The sequence below is a fragment of the Passer montanus genome, unplaced genomic scaffold, assembly GCF_014805655.1.
Source record: "Passer montanus isolate IOZ18808 unplaced genomic scaffold, ASM1480565v1 scaffold32, whole genome shotgun sequence".
In the NCBI taxonomy this organism is placed as follows: Eukaryota; Metazoa; Chordata; class Aves; order Passeriformes; family Passeridae; genus Passer; species Passer montanus.
In genome coordinates, this window is record NW_024367930.1 from 137,499 (window position 1) to 158,127 (window position 20,629).

General features: G+C 38.8%; 1 protein-coding gene across 2 annotated transcripts in view; it reads right to left on the minus strand.

Moving 5' to 3' along the window:
* ITGA9 (integrin subunit alpha 9) overlaps nucleotides 1-20,629 on the minus strand; it is a 245,397-nt gene that overhangs the window by 83,422 nt on the left and 141,346 nt on the right. For both annotated transcript variants that reach the window (XM_039715127.1, XM_039715128.1), the window contains exon 18: nucleotides 13,980-14,130. In XM_039715127.1, the coding sequence (XP_039571061.1) occupies nucleotides 13,980-14,130 (151 nt within the window). The remainder of the gene's footprint in view (nucleotides 1-13,979; nucleotides 14,131-20,629) is intronic.

The window sequence follows — 20,629 nt, forward strand, 5'->3', positions numbered from 1 at the left end:
CCAGCAGAATAACTGCCTGTCTGCCAATACCGAAGGCAGCAGGATACCCAATAAACTGGGGAATTTCAAGTGGACAAGTAGAGAGGATGAATCAGACATTGAAAAGGCAAATCAGTAAAATATGCCAAGAAGGCAAATTGCAGTGGCCCCAGGCTTTGCCAATAGCAGTGTTGAGGATTCGGATAAAGCCTAGGAGTGGGATGCCAGGCAGTCCTTATGAAATATTGTATGGGAAACCATATGAATCTCCTGAGCCTAACCCAAATGTACATGTCACAGCAAAGCAGGAAGTGTATAATTATGTTCTATCTTTCGGGAAAAGTTTAGCTTGACTGCGGAGCGTCCTCGTGTGGAATAGGCTGCTGACTCTTGAGAATCCAGTTCATGACATGCATCCGGGAGATGAGGTGTATATTAAGAACTGGAACAAAGAACCGCTGAAAGAAAAGTGGACTGGACACCATCATGTACTGTTGACCACCTTTACAACAGTCAAAGTAGCCGGTGTGGACCCCTGGATTCACTATACCCGAGTGAAGAAAATCCATCCCAGATCACGGACTGTGTAAACTGTGGGACCAACAAGACTGCAGATAAGATGTGTTTAAGTGCTTCAAGAATGTTATCAGTAATTGTGCCAATGCTCATTTTATGGTTATTAATGTCTTTGGGATGTGGAATGCAAAATGATCAACTAACCACTCTTCATTCTAGAATGAAGAGAGAGGTACAAGCAGAAACACAGGTGATAAAAGTTTCTAATGTAATTTGAGCTGAGAATGTAATGATTGGATTAGTCAAAGACTTTGCCAAAATGCAAAACACCAGCAGAATAACTGCCTGTCTGCCAATACCGAAGGCAGCAGGATACCCAATAAACTGGGGAATTATAACAACGAAACTACCTGAAATACAAAAGAACAAAACAATTGCATGCAAACAGGCACCTGAGCCGAGGCAAGTAGTCAAGGAAACATGGGATAAAACAGGAACATGGATGAAGCTTTTGAGCAAGAAAGATTGTATTCTAAGGGATGGCATACTAAGAACTCCTGTGGGAGGGTCGGGAGACACTGCACAATGGCAATGCTATTTGCCACACTATAAAAAGATTATAGAGAATGCTACAGAAACCACTCTGGTATGGAAGTGTGAGGCCAAGGATCAGAAAGACCAGATAGAGCCTTGGGACAGTGCATGGCCCGTGAATATACTCCAAAAATTCCAATATATGGCAAACACCCCTTGGTGTATTAAATGGGAAGGCTCTGAGAATGAAACAGATCCAGCAGAAACGAACACTGCCACTAGTAGTAGAATGAGGGCAGACAAAGTAAGTTGGTGGGCATGTAATAAAACTTATGACTGCACTTCTGATGATATAGAGATAAAACAGATGCCACCCCTGGTAATAGCCCTACAAATTGGTTGTGCATGCAGAGGGATCAAACATAAGCAAGGTAAAGTGGATTACAAAATAATTGTAGGATGTACCAAGAGTACAATCCAAAGTCCAGGACAATTTGTATGGGCAGCAAGCGATGGTACCTAGACAACACATCTGCCTGTAGACAGGAAAGTAAAAGAAATTACTTTGGGCCTCCCTACCTTATGTCCAATTTGGAAAAAGTCCCCATTTAACGGAGAACATGAACTTCTGCAGATAAAAACAAGACGAGAAGTTCTAGACAATGAAAATCAAGATGACACTTGGCAGGAACCCTCTAGTGGAGTGAAATTTGGGTGGGTCCTAGAGTCTTTGCTTGGTGCTATAGCAAACTATCAGAGTAGAGAAATGCTATACAAACTTACAGGTCAGGTAGATAGACAGGCAAGAGTCACTCAGGAAGGATTTAAAGAACTAAACATACAATTACAATTTGGGCCTCCCTACCTTATGTCCAATTTGGAAAAAGTCCCCATTTAACGGAGAACATGAACTTCTGCAGATAAAAACAAGACGAGAAGTTCTAGACAATGAAAATCAAGATGACACTTGGCAGGAACCCTCTAGTGGAGTGAAATTTGGGTGGGTCCTAGAGTCTTTGCTTGGTGCTATAGCAAACTATCAGAGTAGAGAAATGCTATACAAACTTACAGGTCAGGTAGATAGACAGGCAAGAGTCACTCAGGAAGGATTTAAAGAACTAAACATACAATTACAAGCTACCACAGAAATGACTTTACAAAATCGGTTGGCCTTAGATTTGTTACTCCTGAAAGAGCATGGAGTGTGTGGATTTTTAAAGGGATGGGTTGATCATTGCTGTGTCCATATCCCAAATGTAACTGCAGATGTAGAATATGACATCAATCAGTTGAAACAAATAGAGCATGAAGCACAAGAAGAGCAAAAGGATTTTGCTACGAACTGGTCAGGCAAAATCTTAAAAGGGTTAGGGTGGAATGTGAGTTCATGGATTAATCCATCATTGAGAGTGTGATAATCTTACTAATTGTATTCTTAGCAGTTTGGTTAGTTTACAGCATCTTAAAGGGAGAAATACAGAAGGAAACGTCCTGGAACTGAAAAATAATAAAGGCACTGACTCGAGATCCACACCCGCCATCCTCAGGTTCTCCAGTTCGTGACAGCATCCATGACAACGTTTACATCAATCATGGATTCCAAGAACATCAAGTATAGACCCAGGAAAAAAAGGACTGTATCAAGTGAAAACATTTGCACTTATAGTGAAGTGAAAATGCTTTCAAAGGGGGGAAATGACAGTAAAAGATTTTAAAATCATAGAAAATTTGGGGATTTAGAAAGAAAGCTAGGCTTAGTAGGCCCTGGGAAAATGATAAAAGTAGGCCCTGGGAAACACTAGGCCTTGTATTCATGTGAAATTGCACCTGTGTAACCAGTATATGATAAATGATATAATTGTTAGATGTGATGATTGTTTAGAAATAATTATTGTTTACATAAGAAGAATCATGAGAAACTATGTTCAAGGGTTTGGGGGGGATCACGAGAAACCTATGCTTGGATGAAATCAATGTATACAATAGAACAATGTAAGTTTAATAATTAATATGTAAGTTATATAACGATAGAATATAAAAACATGTTCATCCCAAACCCATGGTGGAGTCAGACTTGGGTCTGTACTCCTGACAACCAGAGCTCTTCAATAAAAGCACCTGCATATAATCATTCTGCGATTATGTGTTCCTGAATGCTAACATCCCCACCTGGATATAATCTGGGTTTTGGGACAGAACAAGCAGCCCTTACCCACTGTTTTCCAGAGGACAAGAGCTACCAGATCTTTTCTACGGGATCATCACTTCAACAAGACCATTCCTCTGGACTGCTACCACCACCCTAACTAGCAAGGTGTCAGGGTGTATTCTGACTCTGCCAATGGTTTTTCTTTTGCATAATTGCATGTATTTTGGGGTTTTTTCCCTTTTCCTAATAAATTGTATTTCTGACTTGGAGTCTCTCACTGGTTTTGCTTTCAAACGAGAACAGCACTAGATCCCCTCATCCAGATCATCATACTGAACAGGACAGGTCCCAATATTGAGATCTGGGGAGCACCACTAATGACCGATCACCAACCAGATGTCCACTATTCTCCACCAAAAAAATGGATACTTAGGTACGGAATGGGAAAAATCCATGATCGACATAAACCAAAGCATGACAAAAAGGTAGTATTTATCATCACTTAGTAATGTACTATCAGTTTGCCAATCAAGACAAAACCTTTGTTCATAAAACTTTGAAGACATGCCTTTTAAAAGCACTGCACTGGCTAGCAAATAAACCAATATAGTACCAGGCATAAGGCAACTTCTATGTGCTAAACCATGTCCTCCAAGTTCCACATACAAAACCATAGTAAAATGAAAACTAAGGGAAAAATCAGTTTGACTCCGCAGTGATATATTTAAGAAGCAATCATAAGAACTAGCATACAAAGTATCTCTGACACACATTCAGCTAAATTTAGAAGTAATTGAGATTGCACTATTCCCACAAAAAGGCTTTTCTCTATAAAACTGCAGAAAATTTGTTTGATTAAATGCCTGTTCAAACATAATCTAATTATCTAGAAAACTTAACTCAAGAAAAAGAATGTGCAGAATTATACACTGTTCCTGTATTCTTCATACCCTGACGTGTATCTCAAATACATATACTGTTACAATCTGTCAAGAGTATTGCATTTGATTACACCTTTATTTAAAAGAAATGTGGATGAATATGTATTTTTTAAATCTTCATTATTCCCTCATTATCTGTGTATAGGATTATTATGATAAGCTTAATAACAAGAGTGCATTCTTGTGTGTATGAGTCCATGCTCTCCAAAAACCCAGGGAAGAATCAGAGACAAGGAAATCATTGGGAGAAGAAAGGGCTCTGGGGTAAGCTTTCCTTCATCTCACTTCACATGTAGATATATGTATACATGTATACATATATCATACATAGGTATTTCACACTATTAAATTGTAGCTCCATGCACTATTAACACCTATATTGTGTGGAAGGGGCTAACAGCGGGCCTGTTAGCTAAAGGAGCAAGAAGAAGCTGAGAAGAAAGAAGAAGCTGATAAGGCCCTTTCTCCAAGGCTGTAACCAAGGAGACCAAGAGAATTGAGGGACTGAAGAAAGATAAGAACTTCACAGCTGCATGAAGTATATTTAGAAAGTTAGTTAAGTCACTGTAATTTTTCACCAATGGTGTTATGTTGATTTATTGTATCCAATAGTTAGGGTAGAAGAAGCATAAACAATTAAAAAGTGTATAAAAGGTCAGCCATGTTCGATAATAAAGTGTTGCCATCTGAAACTGCTTGTGGTCCCTGCTTTGTGTCGTGACCGCCTCGACAACGACAATATTGTTTTTGAATTATTATAGAGAAATATTCTGGTGGTTTGATCCTGGCTGGATGCCAGGTGCCCACCACTAAATCACCACCCTCCTCAACTGGGCAAGGGAGAGAAAATACAACATAAGGTTCATGTGTTGAATAAGGACTGGGAAAGATCACTCATTGACAACCATTACTGGCAAAACAGACTCAACTGTGGGAAAATTATTGAGTGGAGAAGTTAGTTAAATGTATTACAAATCAAAATTTTCAGCTAAAAATTTCTTACAACCTTACTCATGTTTTTGACTGTGTAGCTGGTTTTTTTTTAGTCTTTCTACAGCAAAACTGTGGTTGACTTCAGAGAGACTATACCTGAAGTATGCCCTGTGATCATGTCTTGTGCTTAATAAGATTAAAGAGAGTTTGGGGTTTATCCTGTCAGCTTCACAGGAGAAAACTAAACAACTAGGTGAAAGAGAACAATTGACACTACTTCCAGCCACTATAGAAGACCATGACTACAACATTCTAAAGGACTAAGCAATGCAAATAAATATATATACACATGCATATTATCTGTATAATATACATGTTCATACATACCGTAAAGTAGATATATATATTTGTTTACAATTCTATTGGATTTTACACCAGGAGTGTCATTTATCTTCTGACAGCAACACAGATGCCTATTAGAAAAGTGACCAAAAGAAACTCCTGCCAAAACAGAACTGACCTTTCATACCAGAAACTCAATAAACTTAAGGCTTCAAATAACAACAAAAATAACCCCCTATTTCTTGCTGTAATGAAAGCCACTGAAAGCTGTGCAAATTAATTCTTATTTAGGTCTTTTACAAGGGATGTAAAAGTTCAGACAATTTTAAGCCTCATCCTAAGAACATAGGAGATGAACCCTGTCCCATAGATTTTTAGCCTCAAACATTGGCAAGTCTTTGTCCACTGATTTAAGAGCAAAACATGATAATGAAGTGAGACACTGGGACAGGAAAGTCACTGGTGATCTTTGGGATCCATAGGGACAGCATAATCTTTAAATAAGTATAATCAAGATAAGCATATTGAGTTCACTACATACTGGGCTCTATCTTCTGTGAAGGGTTTTTACCTTTCTCCTAGTAATGCAGTTTATCAAAATAATAGTCTAGATAGGGGTGGCTGAATCTCAACAACAGAGGCAGCTAAATCTCTTTGCCAAAGCCCTCTCCCATGACTTGGTACTGCTGGCTCCCAGCTCTGTGCAGCTCCTGAAAATGTGCAGGCAGAAGCAGCTTGGCTGGTAAGCTATGGGCCACTCAGAGACTGAAAAGGGGTGAATAGCTACTGCCTGTGGCTCAAGAAGCCCTTCTCCACCTCCTTAAAGAAGTCTCCTAAATTAACTGCTTTGACTCTCATTTTCCCTACCTCACCCGGATGGAAACCAGGACCTCTGCTGATGCCCAGACATGGAGAAATGCCACATTGCATGGTACACCTTTTGAGTATGATGATCTACACCAGCAGGTGGGTCAGGATTCACTGTAAATGGTCGTTGCTATAGCACAGACTGCCTTCTAAACCCTTACAAAAAGTACATCTCACATTACTCTATTCATCCACACAGCTGTTCTTCGTTTAGAAAATCATTCCCCTGGCAGACCTGTGAGAAGGGTAGAACTAGGCAATCACATAAAACTTCCCTTAATAATTTGAGCCACACAAAGTTGGAAAAGACGTCCAAGAAAAACAGTCAAATAAAAATCATTATGAGCTACTTCCAGGACAAACACTTTCCACACTGTGTAACCCAAAGCACAGCCCCACATGATCAGCATAAAACTTCTCAATGTATGTAACAATCAAACTCAGACAGGTTCTTCCAACACTGAGCAAAACAAGATTTAATGTCCTGTAAAATCACAGCTTCTAAACCCCTTTTGATAAGAATTATCCCAAAAGACTTGAGGATTTTTCATTCTATTCATTCAGTTCAATTTGGGGAAAAAATAAAGTAATAAAAAATTATTTATATAGCTATATATCTGTATTTATATCTCTAGATATACAAACCCCATATATGCCCCAAATATCAATATCTCTCAGATCTATATGATGAATCATAGTATAGAAGAAAAATTTAAAAGGCTCAAATTGCTACTAACTACATGAATAAACAAAATCTACAATGCTCATTCCCTGATGACAGGAATGATACATGAATCCCAAGTGGAAAGTTTGGATCAACAGTCCAGCCTTCAATTCCTGCCTGCTGTAAGCAGGGGTATATTACATGACACTTACAGCCCCTGACCTGAAAAAGCACTCCTTACTTATTCCTAGGGAACTAGAAAAGTTGTGGGTTTCATTGAGCATTCACAGAAAAATAAAATTAAAATAAACAATGAAGTCTGATAACTTGAGCTGCACACCTTTTTTTCTTCACAGTTAAGAAAGTGGACAATTTTACCCTAGGGATACAAAACATTTTGGTGCACTCTGGAGCAATAGTTGACCATTAGATTTGCAAAAACAGAGAAGCATCATATGGCATGGCTACTGCCACACTACTGATATTCCCAAGACCTGGCAATAAAAGCTTTTGATTTCCTGGCAAAGGGTTCAAATCTCCTCATGTAAGTGGTATATGGCTTGGACAATCTTCCAGATGCACTTGTTCAAGGAATCAGAGCTTCCACACTACTTGGCAACACTCTCCTCTGATCCTCTGTCAGAGCGGTTTACAGAAGCTAGTTGAACATACTACAAGCTGATTTAATCAGCTGGATTAAATCAGAACACTTACTTCTTATTAAAATAAAGATTCCTGCTAGCAAGCTTTAAAAGGTTTCTACTAACTAGTTGGATGTGAATTGAGGCAGATCATGTTAACTCATTTGCCAGAGGATCCCGAGGCTAAACTGATTTTTGCTTTTATACATTCTTCACATATACTGGTAGCTCTGTAGCCTATTATTGTATAACTGAATAGATTTGTAGCTAATATTTTACCTGCTCTCTTAGACAGAAAGACAAAATACATTCCTAGGTCCCAATTCTGTTTTTGCTTCTCCCAAGAACCAAGGTTGAGCGCCACTTTCCCATAAACAACTAATGAGGAAGAGGAGCTTTAAAAGAGGGTTGAACCAAAAGGGGGAGTTACCTGATCACTTGTGTCTCTAACTCGGAATTCTTGTCAATTATGTTAATTTGCTAATCTTATAAAACTGTACTCACTTTATGTCATGGGTGTATATTAAGCACATTTTGGTATCTTGTGCACTTGAGGGGATCCTTTAAAAGGGGGCTCCTTTAAAAAGTTAGGTGTGTTTTATCACCTAACCATGATTTTTTAGGGCTCAGAAAAAGGCATCAACCCAAAGGGGCAGCAACTGGTAGAAAAACAGAGACTTGCAGTGGCCCAAAAGGGAGCATGTATCTTTATTTTTTTGTGTCCTATCTTCTCCGTGCCACACTTAAGACTCTGGGACTAAATTTGATCAGTGTGGGAATCTGGTGCAAGAGAATTCCAATTTGGAAAAAGTTAAACTCTGCCTTCATCTGCAGCCCTCCTGGGCAATCCTAGACAAGAGATGCCAGCAAGAGCTCTGGGAGTGAGGAAGAAGATTGAGTTCTTATCCAAATTTGCATGACCTTCCTGGTAACATAGAGAGTATTGCATTATTCATCAGAAGTAAAATCCCAGAGCCCATAAGCAGCATGACTGTGGTTATCAGCAATATTCATACCCCACACCATATTTCAGGTACATGCTCACAAAGGAATAATGGGGAACTACTGCATCCAAAGAAACTATAAACTCACTATTAACCCTGCCCTGGTCTAGCCTTGCCAACTTCACTCACCTGTCACTTGGCAAAAGCTGTTGTGAGAAGCATCAGGAATGTTACACACAGCTGATTTAGGATACTGGAAGCCTGTCTGAAATGTAGGAACAATCTACATCAGGGAATGACGTTCAGCAATGGAATGTCCTGACCTGCTCTCTCAAAAAAACAGTGCTGGGTTAGCTGAAAGATTCCTATCAGACCTTGCAGAACAGGGAGAGATTAATGCTGTACATTATCACTCTTTTACTGTTACTATGGTAAATATGCTGGATTTATATCATTGCTATAAAATCTCATGCCATAGCTGAGCTCATTTAATAGAGACATGGCTCTGCCCTACACATTTACTGCCACTGCCAGCAAGCTTACAATGCTTTTTCTGCAACTGTACTGAAAATATCCCTCTGCACTGAGCAGCAGCTAACAATGGTTAGCAAAGTGCCTATTGCTGACATACATCTTCAGCAAAACCACACAAGCCAGGAGGTAATTCCAGTAGAAGTAAAATGATGCAGAAATTAGTAGCAGTAGCTTTGAATTCTTTTTCCAGACTCACCACACTGCAACACTGCATTCTTTGATAGGAAAGTTGTATCAGCTCTGTTAAGTGGACTTTTTGGACTCTAAAATAGAATGCTTTCCTAAAGCTGAATTAAAATCAAGAAACAATAAATTTTCAGATTAAAAAAGTATTTTAAAATCTACTGTACAGAGAAGAGGGGACAAGATTCTTTGCCAATACAGTAAACAAAAAAATCTAAGCACGCAGGTGAAGTGTCTCTCTTGCTCTCTATTTTTTTTTAAAGAAAACATATTTCAAAAGTAACATTTTTCTCAGTGGACACATTTTGAAATTTACTGTAGTGCTGTACTATATGCACCTGTAAAAAAACCATATCTCATAGAGTGAGGTCTTAAAATGTTGCACAGGAATTATATCCATAGGACCACAGAAGAATGAAAAGTCAGCCCATGCCACATACTGTGCCTCTTCAGAGAACTGTCTGTCAGGAGTGATGTAAAGAAAAGGCTGGGTTTCATAGATGAAATGGAGAGGACTAGCTGCAGCATAATAGGAAAAAATCGGATAGTGGATGTCATGGGTTGACCCTGGCACAATGCCAGGGCCCGAATGAAGGTCCAAAATGGTTACTGTGAGATGTGACCCGGAAACAGAACAAAGCAGGTTCCCACTTGGGGATGGAGGGAAAAACACAACACTTTATTAATTACAATATCTAAAAAGGAACACACACAAAGCTAAGAATGAAAACTCTCCAAATACATTCCTCCTCCTCCCCTCCATTTTCTCCACAGAATGAAATGACACCATAGATTTCCACCCTGTCACCATCTCTCAGATAATCAACTTTCAGTCCATCATCACCCCTCAAATAATCAAACCTCAAATCTATCAGGGAGAGAGGAGTCCCCCCCTTGCACCATAGGCTTCCCCCCTGAAACACAACTGAAACCTTTTGTGTTTCCATGTCACTCGTGGCACCGCCCAGAGAACATCGGCCCTCGTGACTTCTTCCCCCCTGTGTCCAGTGCTCTCACCACTGCACATGGGCCAGGACTGCTTTTAGGGTTCCCTGTTTAAGGATGCTCCACCCACTTCCAAAAGCAGCAGTCTCTCAACTTCGGGACACCAGTCCCCCCCAAATTCCACCCCCTGGGGCTGAGAGGCCTCATGAACAGAGATCTTCCTCTCTGTGGAGACAGAGGGCATCCCACACCCTCCTCAGCTGTCTCCGTTCATGCCACTGCTTCACTCTTGACTCCAAGGCATTGCCTCCCCCTAAATACAGTCTCTGGGTCACAGGAAAAAAAAACACAGGTCTGTCCATGGCCATACAAGAAAGAGTCCAGCTCAAGGCCACTCCATCATCTCTTCCCACCTAGGATTCTTCTCACGTCTTCCAACTTTCCTCACACTTGCCCATTTCATCATGCTTCATCCCTCTCTCCTCATTCTGATTCAGGAGGAGCAGTATTTGTAAGGTTTCCATTATTCTACCAAGGGGTTAAAATCTTCGCCTCTGTCTGCCCAGAACTCCCACAGCTGCCAGGCACCTTCTCTCGCGGCATCCCCCACTTCTGGCCGGCTGTGCTCCCAGCACAGTCTCTATCACTCTCGCAGGGGGGGCAGGGGGGGGGGCTGCCCAGACATCCCAAGTCTCTTCCACCTTTGCACGGTCTCTTCCACCCCCGCACCTTTTGGAGCCCTGGCCTCCCTCCCCTCAGGCCGCATGGCCTTCCCCTCCCCCACCCAGACGCAGCTGGGCAGGGGAGAGGTTCAGACTCCACTCACCTACGCGGGATTCCAAAGAGGAAGTTCTCTGGGAATCTTCTGCTTTTAACCCCTGTGTGTTCTCAGAGGCGTATCCAAATCCTCAGTGGCCACCACAGGTGCCAATTTCAAATCTGGCCACTGATTGGTTTGACCACAACTTTTTCCAGAAACTCACTTCTGGGTCAAACCAAGACAGTGGAATAGGTGGAGTCTCCTAAATATCAATCAGCAAATGCTTTTTCAACTTGCAGAGACACAGCAAAGCCTGGAATATCAGGTTGGAAGGGACCTCAAAGACCACCTGGTCCAACCTTTCCTGGGAAAAAGCACAGTCTAAACAAGATGGCCCAGTGCCCTGTCCAGCTGAACCTTAAAAGTGTCAAGCACTGGGGAATCCACCACTTCCCTGGTGAAATTATTCCAGTGGACAACTGATTTTTAGGTGGTGTCTCTATTTACCTATAGTAAATATAAATATACCTAAAGTATCATGAAATCTCAATCTTCAGAAAAGGAAGAGAGGCTAGCTTACTCAGACTCTTCAGGGAACAGTACCATCATCATCCCTGAACTGGGCCACCCCATTGTTTTTCAAACACAAGATGTGGCATTTTGTCTCAGGAACTCTGTTGAAAAATAGCAGCATTAAACTTTTGCACTGTCAGGTCTCATTGTAACCAATCCACAGAAAGAAACAAAACTGCACTGGAATTACTACAAATGTCTCCAGTGAAGTCATAGGAAAAACACACAGGGAACTTACAGCATCTTTTAACCTGTCCAGAGACAGGTTAAAAAAGCTTACTACATGATCATCATTCTCAGAGTCACCTTGCAGACAAACAATCAAGCAACCACATGAAAGATCTCATTCAATTTCAGTTCAGGACTATTCATTAAAAGGCAGATGATACTCAATGCTTCCCACCACACAAAGCTCTTTTGATTCCAAAATTGCTCCACTAAGGAAAAACTCTAACTGCTGTCTTTTTTTTTTTTTTTTTATTCTGGCTTTATGTTCTGGATTTTTGCTTGGACAATATTCAACAAGGAACAAAATAGGCATAAATGTCAAATGATGGGAGTAGGTTGACATGGAAACTGACATTTTACCCAAAAAACCCCCACATTGTCAAAGAGCTCAGGGAAAATATAACACTATAATTGAGGCTATGAGGTCATTATCCAGTTTCTTACCTGAAAAAATGATGAGGCCAATGATATATTATTTTGACCAAAAGCAAAAGCTGAACAAGACAAATGAAAACAGCCTAACAAAAGCCTGTAACTTGGTTTTCCAAAACTGTTACTGAAATAATGAAATAAATATCAGAAAAAAACCTCAAACCCAATGAAATTAATCATAAGAACATTGGAATAGCAGGAATGATAGCAGACTATACTTTGATGCTGTTTGCAGCATCAAAGAGGAAGATATATGCAGTACTTTTTAAAAAGAAACATTAACTTATCTTAGAAGAAAATACACTGAGTAGTGAGAAAATACTAGAATGTTAGCTGCTTCCAGAAACTGTTCCTTCTGTGCAGCACTCAGCACAGATGTTTTCAAGTCTTCTATAGACCTAAACTGAAGGTAAAATATCACCGGAAAAAAGACATCAGCTTCTTTCCTCATGGTAAGGAAAATGATGAAGGTAATTGATGTTCCAGTTACTTGGTTTGTGTAAAATATGCAAAAAATAAAAAGGATGACAACAATCTTTTAAAAGAACAGGCATCAAGCTTTGTTTGTTTTCTAGTGGAAAGGAATGGAAACCCTCTCATTGACATCAATGAGAGCTGGGCCAGACCTTGAAAGTCTTGACATAAAACTTTCACTATGGAGAAGTTTTACATTGGCATAGGCATTTCTAATTTTTCCCCTGCCTTGCCTTTTCCCTCCTAATAAATTGCACACTTGTAGCACATAATGTCTGAAAATAAAGATTATAATAAAAAGACAACTCACTGAGGCTTGCAACAGTTCAGTCAAAACTGAACACTAAGGGAATTGACATCCATAAAAAATTATGTTTTTTTATTATGCAGTGAGTTTATTTAAGAGGTTTATAATAATTTAAACCTATCATAAAACATGACAAACAATGGCAAAATTTCATTCGTTCAGTGGACTAAGTTAATCTTGAACTTTGCAATAGTTGTATTACTGTTATTAATATTGCTCTTATGGCCTGGAAAGCAAAGCTCTAGAGGAGAGACAAAAAATGGTGAAAAGCAGGAACAAACAGAGAATGTCATCACAATCATACAGCTCCCATTTTGCGCAATTATTGTCACATCACTCACGCCCAAAAAGCTTTCACAGCCATCAGTTTGCAAAAAGCTTGATTCATTACAACACCTTTATTTCTAAATGAACTCCTGCTAATGAAAACATCCCAGTATTTCTATCTAAATGAAAAGAGACTAAAACTCAAAATATTCACCTGACTCCATGTGGATGAAATTAAAAGCACTCTTGATCTCTTAGATCTAGTGATGTTCCCCGGCCACAACACAAAGTTATACCAGGATATGAGCAAAGAACAAGCCTTATACCTTGATTTCAACAAGGAGAAAGTCTAGAAGCCCAGGTCAAGAGATAACCAGGACTGCTGGGTGCAGTGAGGCACCACTCAAACAAAAGTTACACTTTGTATTTCAGTACCATTTGGTACCTTATCAGTTTCCAACCAGCCTCCTTCTACCTGTCAATACCTCAAACAAACAGTTTTACTTTTTCATTAGTGCACCACAAATAACGGGCATGTGTCTTCTACAGAAATACAGAAGGTGTAATCTATACACTGCCAATCCATAAAAGAAAAAAAAAAAACCTCATTAAAGAGCCTGAAAGGAATTAAAGTTTAGCATAACCAAAACCAACTTCCAAATGTCTCAGTGGTATGGACTAGGCCATCCTCTAGTCCATCCTTAATTTGTAATTAAATTGGCTTAAAGTTAAGAGACTTGCTTGCAGTGAGATTAGCCTTTCTTACCTTTTGCCACATTTTGATGAAGAAGAGCTCTCCAGAAAAATTGAAGAAAACATTGGTGTCATAGGCATCATCACCAGTGTTGGAGATCAAAATGTTAAGTGAGATGTTCCTCACTGCTCCCAGCGCCAGGTAGGCAGTTCTGTCATCAACACTGTAGGCAGAAATAGTTACATTAGTATAACTGGTAAACTTTCACCCTCTGATCCTGCTTTCTTCTGCTACAGAAGTGTCACAACTCAACTGTTTAAAAGCTCAGCAGTCAGAAGTTCAGGAATGTGCTGCACTGCAGAATGCAGAGGGCCATCCTAGGAATGAACAGCTCCTGACTCAGGGTTCTGATACTGTATTTTGGGGCTGTAGGAAAACCCCATGATTCTCACATGAAATTATTTCAAATGCCCTACTTTGTGTGATAATATATTAGTTGAAAACTGTAAAGTAATCATTCAGGGAAAATGCAACAGCTGCAAGATATTATGCCTACATTCAAATACACAAGCTATTTCAGTTCATCTCTTAATAATTCAGACTTATTCCAGCAACTCTCTGAAAAGTCTTCTTAGTTATACTATGGATAGAATAAAATCTAACCCAGGCTCAAATAAAATCCAGACACTGATGTAAATGAAAAAATGTGTGGAAATTGCAACAAATTACAACGGAATGTGACTAATTTTTCTTTAGATATTTATGCTGGACCTAACATGGTGGAGTCATCTTCGGTAACGGGAATATCAAGGGAAACACCTATATATCATGAATCAACACACTGTTGCAATATGGCATCACAGATTACATACAAACACAGACATGCACACATAAAGGTAAATATAGATATTCATGCACACACATTTATTATTTGGTATTTAACCCTTCTAGGCTGTTCAGAAAATGAGCTAACAAATAGGAATAAAGGCTAAAGATAAATCACAAGAATATATAGTATCAATGCACAGAACTGCAGGTCTTAGAAGTAACAATAAAAGATAATATGAAATATACCAGGTATTCATTTAAAAATTAGCAAAAATACACAAATATTAAATTTGGTATTTATCATAACTGGATTTTAGAACCATTCATACATCCTGAAGAAACAGAGGAAGTGCCACAGAGAAAACACAGCGTAGCTACTCAGAAATGGACAAAGAATTCCAGGGAACAAGGCAGGGAGATGCTCACAATCATTTCCTCTAGAGTACCGCTAGCCCAAAAGTAAGAAGGAACCACTTTTCATTCACCCAATTTCTATAAAGGAACAGCTGTTCCAGTGACATACATGTTGGCACACAGCACACTTCTGTTTATCAGCAGTTCTCTGAAGATGGCTGGTGTGTAGGCCAAGAGCTGTGTTTAAAGGCAGCCTGACCCTCTGTTACCAGTCATACTCTTACAGCCTTCTTCATGTTAGTGCAGCCAGGGCATTTGCATAAAAGTTGAGTTTCTGGAAATGCATTGCTTATAAACTGTTCGGCATCTTCTGCCAATCAAAGCTGTACTAGACATCCAAAGGCAGAGCTTGCTGGACTCCATCTGCCTGTGTTTATCAAGAAGTTTCAAAATATGGGTTCCTGATGATACATACCAAATCAGGGCTCTAGTGAATGAAAAGTTTGAAAGAATATTATCTAGACTCAGGTTTTAAGCTGATTGCTGTGGATTGTGAGTGTAACTTCACTGTGTAATGTAAGCCATATTTGTAGCACATTTGTTTCCTTTATTTATTTCATTTATGATCATCTTCATTTATCAAGTCCAAAATTATGGCTTACAGTTCAATGACAGATTATTATGAGGAAGATAGAAGCATCCAGGAAATGCATCTACTTTCTCACACTTAAAAACAACTGCAGACACTGACCAATCCTATTGATAAATGGACATTTTACTTTCAAAATATTTGTTTATTCTCATAATCAATTATCAGTGCAAATAAAGATTTGCAATAGTATATGTAGTACATGACAGACTGCAAAACTAATTTGAGTTGTTGCTCCTTATGTACCAAATTAATAGCTCATCAATATGGGAATACTTGAAAGCGTTTAACCTTTTGGCAACAATTTCAACACTTACTGTTGACAAATAAACAAATTATGAAGATGCTAAACAATCTTCTCGGATTTTCTAATAGTCAAAGGTGCGTGCTTGTAAACAAAAAAAAATCCCAACCATTTAATACTGTGAATTATTTCTCTCAAAATTTATAATCTCACTTCTTGTAATCACTTCAAAACTTAATCAGCATCTGTTATACTCATTAGCAGAATCTGGAAGTATTGCTCCAGTAAGCAAAGGAACATTGCAAGCTCTTTATCTTATGTGAGTTGATATTAAATGCAATGTATGCTACAGAATGTTCTCTGAATTGGTAGTAGCAGAACTTTGAGATTTAACATAAAATGAAGACAACTGAGAATATTGTCCTTCCTAATGAATAACTAAAAATTCTCATTAAAAAATCATGCTTAAAACTGACCCCACAAAAAGTAATTAAAAAATTAATACCAGTGGGTTTTGTCACTCCTTTCTAAAGCTACCACTTTGCTGTTAAAATCTATCATAAAAATTATCTTGAGACATTTATCTCAACCGAGAAAGAAAACCCACTTTTAAAAGCACTCTGTAGATGCTCCTATACAAAATTCACACACTAATAAACTCAAAAAAATCTCACTGATTCGAGGCTGACAGGTGAGTTCAGTTCGCCCTCTGAAAGCCTGTAAGCCCCATAAAACGATGCTGTAAGTCCTATTTTAAAAGAGCATTTTCTGAGTCATTGAATTTGTGTACATCTGGAATGCATCAGGTTCACTTGCAGTGAGCTCCCATTTACAGGGAAGCTTCCAAGCCCTGCTGGCTGCTTGAGAGAGTAGTGTCACGAGTGCAGAACTCTGCCTGCTGTGGTGCTGGAACAGCTTTGTTGCCAGCCTGGTGCCATCCTCCTCCAGCACCTGCAGCACATTTAGCACCCTAGCTGCCAAGTCAAAATATGTCAACTAAAGAATTTGTTGTCACCCTTCAGAAACAATCGAAAGCCACCCCTTTATCTCACCAAGGTTTGTCAAACAATTTAGGAAATCAAATCAAGGAGTAACTTCTTGTTTATATTTTCATATATGAGAACTACAAAACTGCCAACATTCTTAACATGATCCTTGTAACCTTGCTCAAACCAAGGAAGAAAGGCTAAAACAAACAAACAAACAAACAAACAAACAAAACCCAAACAAAAAACCAAACCAAACAACCCCAAAAAAAACCACAACAAAAATCAAAACAAAACCAACCACCCACAACAAAAATCAAAACCAAACCAACCAACCAACCAAGACTCAAAAAGGAAAAAAGAAAAGAAAGAAAACAAGTCGGAAAATATCAAGAAATAATCAGTTAATTGGACAGAATATCACCACTTTGTTACATTAGGAACTACACCCAAAAAATTAACATAGCAAAAGTTCTGGGCAGACTATACATACATGTATTTATTATATATAAGCAAATATATTTGTACATACATACATACAGATGCCTGAAGAATGTCAAGTTATCAATGTTTGCATGGAAAGAAAAAAAACTTTTAAATTCAGGAGTACTAAGTACTTCCAGCTTTCATTCATATGACCCAAACTTGCAACAACATGCAATTCTAAAATTCAGGCTCCAAATTTCTGCCATAGCTTTAAATTCACTGACAATGGTAGTACACATCAAATGTAAATAGATATTTAATTTACGTCTAAAGTGATTAAGAAAATGAAAGCAAATTCCAGGATAAAACAAATACCTTTATTGTATGCTTTAATGCTCTAATTGTCAATGTCCACACCACATCATTGCATTACTGTCAGTGAGGGAAGAAAGACCATCTGAGAAAGACAAGCTGAAAAGACATGCAATCTTAATTTCTCCACCCCTCAAGATGCTGTTTTGTATTAACATGAGTCAGTGGACACATAATCTGCATTCCAAATGGTGTGCAATGGACATTTTCTCTATTTCATATTTCATTTCTCTATTTCAACAGGGTGAATTTTTTTAAAAAGTGAGAAGGCATTCAGCACTTACTCTCAGTCTGTGAAGATCATACATAGGGCAAAGAATGTGGCATGGTCACACTCACCCTATTATCTGGGTCACTGACTTTCCCTTTTGTATGAGGAATCTTTCTTTCCTTATAGCAAATTAGCACCTACATAGATAGATCACCATTACTGCCCAATAGACAGTGCAAGTTACAACTATAGTCAATTAGACTGCAAATGGGCAAAAATGTTTCAAACAACTGAAGTCCAATCTGTCCTCCAACTCCATCAGATGAAATTAAAGAACCCCACCTTTTGCTTTTAAATCAATAAAATGTGTAAATCAACAGCGTTGCTGTGACACATCCAAACAGATTTCTACTTTCTCCAACCAGCACTGCAGTTGGTCTTTGTAGTTACTAGGATAATTAAATATTAACTTTGTCTCCACAGCCTCTTTTTACATCAACCTTGAATACCTTTCTTCTGTTTTTTTGTTTGGTTTTTTTTTTTTGTTTTGTTTTGGGGGTTGTTGGGTTTTTGTTTGGTTTTTGTTTGGGTTTTTTTGTTGTTTTGGTTTTGGTTTTTTTGGAGTGTTTTTTTTTTGTTTGGTTGGTTGGTTTGGTTTGGTTTTTGGTGGTTTTTTTGTTTGTTTGTTTGTTTTTTTACTGCAGGCTTCAGGGTTAGTTGAACTTCAGGAGGAGTTTTTGCAAATATTTAAACCTCAAGGGCCATTGAAAAGCTGAAATCCTCAGTTGATCTGGGAATTCATTTGACATCTCAGTGTAAAACTGAGAGCTAGCAGCCCCATACACAAATATAAACCAAATAAAAATTTTAAACAACACCCTGGGGAACAAAGCTATTGGATTTTACATTGCTTGGTTACATTGTCTTTTCATCACATGAGTGTTCAAAAGAATTGCATTGCAATTCTCTCTGGAAAGTTCACAGCCGATTTAGGCTAAGGACTGGGCCAAATGTTCAAGATACCATAGCTTATTCTGCAACTAGCTTATATCTGCAACATAGCTTATATCTCCAAGTTCTGCCTTCCCCTTCTCATGCTGAAGTCTATACCAACAAAGACACAAAGACACCTCACACAGATGATGACCAGAGCCTATCTGAGGTACATTAAGCCAGCTATGGCAAACTAGCACTGAGGCCATCAGATCATTTCATTCATGCTCTTTCTCTGTATTTCTCAATCTAGTTTCAAGCAGAGAATTTGCAGTGTGCCCTGAGTAGTACATAACATGAGGTGGTAGAAAAAATATAATTGCTAATTCCAAGGAGTGAACACCCAAGGTTGTGTGTCAGAAGAGCACAGGTTAAGAGTAGTACCATAACAATACTGCTCTTATTGGAGACCAAGTAACAGTGTTCCAGTGTGCCCCCTTAGGAAGGAACTAAATGTCCCATATGAAAAAAAGTGCTTACTGTGGTGAACCAAGGGCCATGGCCATAGAAGTGCTTGTGCCACCACCTTTCTGGCACAGGGCTTCCATCTCTAGTGTTTCAGTTCCCATATATATTACAATTCAGGAATATGGCACAGAGCCTACCTTTTCCATCTTTCCTATGCTTAATGTTAAAAATGAATGCATTTGAGTAGTAAACAAGAGGTGGAAAGGGCAGGAGAATTGGAGGTGGGGAAAGACACACATCACACATGACTCTTTATTATGATATAGAAAAAACAATAATTCCCAACTACACCTAGTTACTATGTATTCAGTGCTTCTCTGGAAACTGTCCTCTTTTCCCCAAGTGTAGCTTCTTCCCCTTAAGTGCAAAACAGATATAAATCCCAGCTATGTGTGCCTACAAACTTTGAAATAAAATGGACAGAACAGGGCAAAACACCACATAAAAACACCTTTTGTCACACTCTACAGAAATCTGGTGCCCTTTTATTATTATCAGTAATTTCAACTACACCCAGATGTTCACAGTCCTTTATAAACAGAACTGCAGTCAATAGGGAAAGAGCTGTCTCTGTTTTCACACAATGTTTACTCCAAGGAGCAGCTTTCAGCTTGAATCAAGCTGCTCCACTTTATGAAACTGTGACATGAAACCAAGATGAGATACAACATCTACAGAAACTCTAATCTAATCTAATTTAATCTAATCATCTTTCACCCTTGCATTCACATATACAAACTACCATCTTTACAAGCTATCCTTGAAATCAACATTACTGTGCCTCTGGGACAAATTTATCCCTCTATGTGTGTAAAAGACAGCATTCTAAGGCTGCAATGCAAACAAAAACTAGTAACTAATGGAAGAAAGAAATGCAACAGATATACGGTATCAGGCACGTAAATGAGGTGGCACACACCAGCCTGACATGAAAAAAACCCTCTATATTGTCCCTATTTGTTAAAATATTTGAAAAGCTCTGTTAAAGTACATGATAGTTGACCACAGATCTGAAATTTGAAGCTGAATTAATAGGGCTTTATACCATACTGTTTCTAAAAATTAGATAATTAATGAAGTCATCATGCAAACCTATGTGTTTACCATAAAAATTATGACTTCAGACATAGATTTCCTGCTATTAGATAGCTTCAATTGCTTGTCCTGCTCCTGAGATGTTGGGGCGCAATA